The sequence below is a fragment of the Physella acuta genome, unplaced genomic scaffold (genome assembly GCF_028476545.2).
Source record: "Physella acuta isolate Inbredline_101_S28 unplaced genomic scaffold, ASM2847654v3 ptg001377l, whole genome shotgun sequence".
In the NCBI taxonomy this organism is placed as follows: domain Eukaryota; kingdom Metazoa; phylum Mollusca; class Gastropoda; family Physidae; genus Physella; species Physella acuta.
Window position 1 is genome coordinate 327,514 of NW_026732892.1, and position 7,933 is coordinate 335,446.

The window sequence follows — 7,933 nt, forward strand, 5'->3', positions numbered from 1 at the left end:
GCGCTTCAAATTTGGCAGGATCTTGCCTTGGGGCGACAGAACACGGTTGGCCGAAAAGTCTACGATGAGGGGGTCAAAACTGACCTCGACTGACCGGTACCTTATATGAGCTATAAATCGAAAAAAAATGTCCACGGAGGAACCTCTTCATAACTCTTGAGGTCGTAGACCGACCCTCGGGCGAATTAATTAAGCATTCAAATTCTCAATGTTTTCGAAAGCCTAAGCGAAGCTGGGCAGCATGCCTAGTATTTACATAAACCGCATTACGTGATAACAATGTATAGACCTTGTTAGTAAGAATATCAGTGCGTTGATAACTTTAATTAGGGAAAAATGATACACGATGGTTTACTACTTTCTATTTAAAAGAATCGTACGAAAAACTTGTTCTTTAAAAAGAAGTATCGTGCCAATACATGGATGTGTTTCCGTGTTGAATGCGCCCTGAGCAGAGTGGGCTACTTTCTTAGGGAGCGGAAACGCAAGGAAAATTAGTTGCCATGGTAATCCAAGACGCCCAATTTAAGAACCTATCTTCTGACATGAGCAGCCTTTGGTCAAAGGCCCTTGAACGTCATGCCATCACTGCAAGTGTCGGAGAAATACCGGAAACCGGGATACCTGCAGCGCACGTGAGTACTCACCGGAGTAGCTATGTCGGGATGAGTGAGTACACATCACATCCGCGGCATTCGTCATTCTATGGCTGTATTATGGGAGATAACTCGCTGCTTGTACAAGAATAAAGCGTGCCAGTGGAAAAAAAAGTTTGGCTGTTGTTTTAAATAAACACTTTAATATTTCTCAGGGGGCCAGCTTGCCTCCTTGACGCGCGCACTTTATTATTCCTTATTTCCTACAAGAATATTTCAAGATAATTATATGGAGCTTTTATGAGGCATTAAAAAAAGAAATTCCCATGTTACAGTTAGTTTAAAAAATATTTATCCTTATATATACATATATAAAAAGGGTGTTCTACACATCCACATATCCACATATCCACACATCCACACATCCACATATCCACACATCCACATATCCACACATCCACATATCCACATATCCACACATCCACATATCCACACATCCACATATCCACATATCCACATATCCACACATCCACATACCCACATACCCACATATCCACATATCCACACATCCACATATCCACATATCCAAATATCCCAAATATCCACATACCCACACATCCACACAATCACATATCCACACATCCACATATCCACACATCCACATATACACATATCCACATATCCACATATCCACATATCCACATATCCACATATCCACATATCCACATATCCACATATCCACATATCCACATATCCACATATCCACATATCCACATATCCACATATCCACATATCCACATATCCACATATCCACATATCCACATATCCACATATCCACATATCCACATATCCACATATCCACATATCCACATATCCACATATCCACATATCCACACATCCACATATCCACATATCCACATACTCACGTTTCCACATATCCACACATCCACATATCCACATATCCACACATCCACACATCACACATCCACACATATCCACACATCCACACATCCACACACCCACATATCCACACATCCACACATCCACACACCCACACATCCACATACCCACACAGGTTGGTCAGCAGAAGCTGTACCCACGTGCGTGTGACTGGGGTGGGGTGGGCAGGATCGAGTCTGTCAGTTAAACAAGCTAGTTAGCCGACCCACAAACACCTGGATTGAGGTTAACAAGACCCCACCAGCGCCCCCCTCCCCACAAGACTTCCCTCCTGTCAATTAACCAGTACCAATACCCGACCAAGATTGATGAAGGGGCGGAACCTTCAGCACCGCCATTTCATTTTTTTATGTTACCATGGTGACCACATAAAGAAAGGGTGTCCCCTGCCTTAAAGTAGGTCATACAAGTGATAATCGCATCCATCTACAATAATGTTCAGTCTCCATGGATCCAGGCTTTCTCACCGGATGTGCTGTTTATCTTCCTGAAGGAATGAACTAAACTGATAAATGTTACGGCAAGTTTAGATCATCCTATTGCTATGGTAATTCTATATCATTAAACTCGTGTATATCGCGTTTGATTAAAGTCTTTCGCGGAGCACGATGGCGGCTTAATCAGGCGTGCGGACCCACGGGGAGCCATACGGAGGAGTTTGTTTCTTGTTCATGGGAGTCTCGGGGGAGGGAGCAGTTATGTGGTGCGACCGTGGGGTGGGGGGGGGGGAATCAGAACGTCTTGTAAGGGGATGATGAAACATGGGCGCGGCGCTGGGACACCGTCGAGTAGGGGGGAGGGGGGCTGGGACAGCATCGTGTAAGGGGAGGGGGGGCTGGGACACCGTCGTGTAAGGCGGGGGGGGGACGGGACTGGGACACCGTCGTGTAGGGGGGGGGGGGCTGGGACAGCATCGTGTAAGAAGGGGGGGCTGGGACAGCATCGTGTAGGGGGGCTGGGACAGCATCGTGTAAGGGGGGGGGGGGCTGGGACACCGTCGTGTAGAGGGGGGAGGGGGGGCTGGGACACCGTCGTGTAGGGGGGGGGGGGGCTGGGACAGCATCGTGTAAGGGGGGGGGGCTGGGACACCGTCGTGTAGAGGGGGGGGGCTGGGACACCGTCGTGTAGGGGGGGCTGGGACGATGGCTCACTCGGTGTCGGGAGACCCCCGGGGACTTGCTGGGGTCTCCGCTCACATGCCGGAGCTCACGGAGGTGGAGGGGGGGGTGGGGGGGCTGCTGGCGTCATGTGACTAATCGCTTAGGATATTAATATCAACAGTTGTGTTGTTACATTTGGCAGCAGAGGTTCGTTTTGCATACAAACATACAAACAAATATATACACATATCATTTTTTTTAAATATACCATCGTCTTGCTTATTAAGTCATTACATATAGTTCATGTACCAAGAACAGTAGTTGCTTCTTCAACACTGCGGTATTGAAACTTCATATAACTATTTAAAATCAGTTATAAAACTCGACAATATAAAGGGTGAATCTTTATGGCTTTATATGGGGGGGGGGGGGGGGCTAATCAGAGGATTATCCTGAATCTCATTAACTGCAGACCCTGTTTCGTCACATTGTCTTCAGTGTCGCCTGAGGTTTGAAAAATTCTGAAGTTCAATGAGGGTGTGGGTAGCTTGTGGCTACCTAAGCTCAGTGTGGGTAGCTTGTGGCTAGCTTGTGGCTACCGTAGTGCACGTTGAAAACACACAGACCACAGCAAAAAACCCATGCTGAAATGACAATTCTCAAACAAAACAAAGTCCCCATGCATATGAATGCATTTATTGAATCACAAAAACACATTTTTTTTTTCAAAAACAAAACGTGAACACAAAAATTGGATGAAAGCGGAATATTTTTCTAATAAACAAAACAATACGCGGAAAGCAGAAATTTTGTTACTGGGGAGAAAAAAAATAGTGCGTCTAAACCTAGTTATTGTTGTCAATCGCAACCCACAATCCTTCAACCCGGATATCTATTTTTGATCCAATCGCATTCATTCTAGTTTCTCTATCCCCCAGCTATACCGCAGCAATACGGGTTTCTCCGCGATAGGGGAGCACCGCACAATTATAGCGCCTGTTTAAACGACTCTTGCTTCCGGGGAGATTTTTTTTGTCGATTTTTTCTAAACATCGTTTGATGGTGGCCGGCTATTAGGTGACGTCACAACAACCGGTGCCGACCCCCGTACAATAGCGTCTAGACACGCTAAAAAAATTCGATGTTTTAGATTTGTTTTAGACGACTAATTAATTAAACTAAAAAGAACGTAACTTAAATTCGGGTATTTATTAAAACGATATAATTAAAGAAATATTGCTGCAAAAAATGTCAAATTATAATGACATCCATGTAGTCGTCTAAATTGTATGTGACATTGAATGTATTTGTATTCATTATTGACGTCCATGTTTAATTAAAATATGTTATATTGACGTTCATGAAACCACTATAATTTGGTGTGATATTGACGCCAATGTAGGCTTTTTCACTATTGACCTCCGTGTAGGCTTATTCCCTATTGACCTCCGTGTAGGCTTATTCCCTATTGACCTCCGTGTTATTCCCTATTGACCTCCGTGTTATTCCCTATTGACCTCCGTGTTATTCCCTATTGACCTCCGTGTTATTCCCTATTGATCTCCGTGTTATTCACTTTTGACGTTCAGCATGCTTTGTGTTGTATTGTTCTGCATACGTAAGTCAAAGAAACAGTTTTTTAGCAACGTCTCTAAACTTAGTTATTGCAACATAACTTTTCTCTTGACGATTATCAAGTTCAAATCCGTTTATACAACGGTTTGTGACGATAGACTGTGTTTGAGACGACTCAGCTAAAACGAATACCCAACTAGTGTTTGGGGAGTAATGACAACAGAACTGAAACCAATTTTTTTTTTTTTTTTTTTTTTTTTTTTTTTACACTGACAGAATCTTTTAATTACAATCAAATTATTTCTTGGTATCATCAATATTTTTCAACAGCTCTTCCTTCTTCTGGGCAATGCGCCCCTCACAGCTTCCTTAACCTTCTGTCTGCGAGCCTCAGCCTGGTCACTAAGCAGTTTGGATCTAGCCTTCTCTGCCTTTCTCTTGTGGATGAACTCCATAAGAACTCTCTTGTTCTTGAAACCATTACCTTTGCATTTCATATACAATTCATGGTACAAGTGCTTGTCAATCTTCTTAGCCTCACGGTACTTTCTCAGGAGTCTTCTAAGAACTCTCATACGTCTGATCCAAAGTATTTTAGTGGGCATACGGGCATTAGCAGTACCTTAAAAAAATGGCATTCACATTAATGTAGAAATAAAATTTCTAGGCCATATATCTGAAAAAAAATATTTCAAGAAGTATTGTTATACCTTTCCTTTTGCCATGGCCCATGTGACGACCTTTACGGCGAGCCTCTGCATTTTTGCGGACACGGGCACGAGAGTGAACTTTCACAGGCTTGCGAATAATCAAACCATCTTTAACTAGTTTCCTGATGTTTTGACGCGAATTAGCATTGGCAATCTCATTTGTTTCATTGGGATCTAACCAAATTTTGTTTTTGCCACATTTGAGCACCTTTGAAGCCAGGCGCTTCTGGAGGCGGAGTGTACTCATGGTGAAAGAGTAGAACTGAAACCAATGGTTGATGTTTTAAACTTTCGTTTACTAACGTAAGTCTGTTGGTATCGGCAGAATGATGTCTTGATTTGAGGCAGTAATTATCGTCGTATAGGCATAACCAACATACAGTTCTACGGCTTGCGACCAGTGTTTCTTCCAGAATCTTTTCTCCGGGGGTGGAGGGGGGGGGGCACTTGAAATCTTCGGGGGGGGGGGCGGTAAACTTTCTTCGGGGGGGGGGGGGCGGACACTGTTAAAAGTATATATTTTCTATATGAATTATACAAATTTCATTTCGTTCGGGGGGGGGGGGGGGGGGGGCGGTAAAAAAAACTTTTGGGGGGCCCGAAGAGATGCATGGAAGAAACTCTGCTTGCGACTTCGCGACGTACCAAGCCATCTTCAACTTATGCGGTTTGCTTCGTACAGCGACTTAGCATCGCCAATCGGTCCTTATAAAACCTTTTCAGCGTGTATCATGCACTGACTTTATCTCCTGTATGCAATATCTAAGTTTTGGAACTCATTCTGACGTACTTGCAGATAACCAAGTACGTCACTTCAGCATTTCTCACCCACAATTCCATTCACAACCGTGAGCCATTTCAGTACACAGAGCTTCATTTAAGTTCAATCTGTAATTAATACAATTACCTCCATAATAGGCTTACAATTTAAAGTTTTAGGCCCGCATTTTTAAAAGCTATGTGTGACGTTTCACTTCAGAACGCCATTTTTTGTTCCGCTGTTGTTTTTTTTTAATCGCCCACACGAGCTTGGCGGAAGTGGGCGTCTAATGGATATATAATGTTAACTTTCGGAAATTACACTCAACACTTTCAGTACACGAGTCTTGGAGCGAGTGGAGAGATTAGGGGACTTAGCGAGTACGTAAATAGATGGGATGTCTTACACTTGAATGCCCTCAAGTCACGTGGTTGACGGTTTACTAACAACAGGCATGCTGGTACATTTGTTCGGAAGCAAATAGAGGAAGCAAGTTTGTGAGAGAATCTAGACAAAGATACCGTCAATTACTATCCGAATATAATAGACGATATATTCATCTTCATTTATTACTTGTTTTTTTTTTCCAACTTCTTTGACTTTCATTATTAAAAATAAGTACCTGTATATCGATGTGGCAAGTGAAGTAGAGTTCACCTGTTTCTGTAACCTCGGCATTAGAAGGGATAGTGTTGGTCAGCACTATGCCCATCCACCTTTACTTTCCTTTTACTTTCAGGGATGTTCAACTAAGTCAAACCCTTATTCCCACTCGAGTAAGCAGTTTGGTCCTCCACCTAGTAGCATACATTAGAGGCATACAAAAAGAATGTGTTTTGTTAATTTTGCTAGGATTTTGCCATTATATATATATATATATATATATATATATATATATATATATATATATATATATATATATATATATATATACACATAATTTCTCCAAAATAAAATATCACTAAGTGACATGTTTTAATTGTATTTCAGGTAATGATGGCTTGCCTTAACAACTACCAATTCAACCAGTGGGGCACCAAGGTTGACAATGCATGTAGAACGACCGTCAATGAACTAACTTGAAACATTGACTGAATAAAGATCATGAAGATAGATGAGATTGCTGGCTACTCTCCTGGTCACTGTCCACGTGTGGGGGTGGGGGGGGGAGGCAATAAAAGCCTGGCCATTGCCCGTGCTCACGTACAACTTGAATCGCGTGAGCATTTTGATTTATCTGCACCACGGAAGATAACTCCAGCGCTCTGGACCTAAGGGGAAGTTACTTCCCTTGCCGGCCTCCCCGCTGGGCAGCCCACGGAGCCATCTTTCAGAGATCCCACGTGACGCCTGCTACGTCACGGGAAGTCGGGGACACTTATCTACTTTGTCTTCAGATTACAACTTCCGGTCTACATCCCAACTCATCTGGCCAGAGATGGGGCCTTAGGCCGGCTGACGGTGGGTACAGATTGATGGCGTGGCTACCACTGACGTAAACAGGCGATCCCTCATTCTGCGCCAGGAAACATGAATTACTCGACTACCCGTGTTGTCGACTACGGCCATTGGTCGAAGCAATAGAGGAGCACAAAATTGTCTTAATCTTCCACTCTCACGCTAAGAAACCCACACACATTTCTACATCCCCACACATTTCTACATCCCCACACACATTTCTACATCCCCACACACATTGCTACATCCCCACACACATTTCTACATTCCTACACACATTTCTACATCCCCACACACACTTCTACATCCCCACACACATTTCTACATCCCCACACATTTCTACATCCCCACACACATTTCTACATCCCCACACACACCCCACACACATTTCTACATCCCCACACACATTTCTACATCCCCACACACATTTCTACATTCCTACACACATTTCTACATCCCCACACACATTTCTACATCCCCACACACATTGTTACATCACCACACACATTTCTACATCACCACATGACCGTTATACCCACACACATGAAAACATATTCACTCTACTCCATCTACTATATAGACCTTTATATTTATAAGGTACTTTTTATTTAGAAAATAAACATATGAATACACATACTTATATACCGTACGTTTAAAATCTTGTACCGTCTCTCGTGAGCTCAAGTTCAGCGCTATTTTCTGTGTCGTGAGGTCAGGGTCTGTGTTATTTTCCGTGTTGTGGCCTTGAACATGTTCTATTTTCCGTGTCGTGAC

At 43.2% G+C, this 7,933-nt stretch overlaps 1 protein-coding gene across 1 annotated transcript; it reads right to left on the bottom strand.

Moving 5' to 3' along the window:
- Positions 1 to 4,487: 4,487 nt before the first annotated feature.
- Positions 4,488 to 5,194, bottom strand: LOC131927145 (large ribosomal subunit protein eL19-like). Its single transcript, XM_059282861.1, is given in 3 exon segments — positions 4,488 to 4,593; positions 4,596 to 4,853; positions 4,942 to 5,194. Coding segments are annotated over 3 exon segments (570 nt in total). The 5' UTR covers positions 5,189 to 5,194; the 3' UTR covers positions 4,488 to 4,528.
- Positions 5,195 to 7,933: the final 2,739 nt, after the last annotated feature.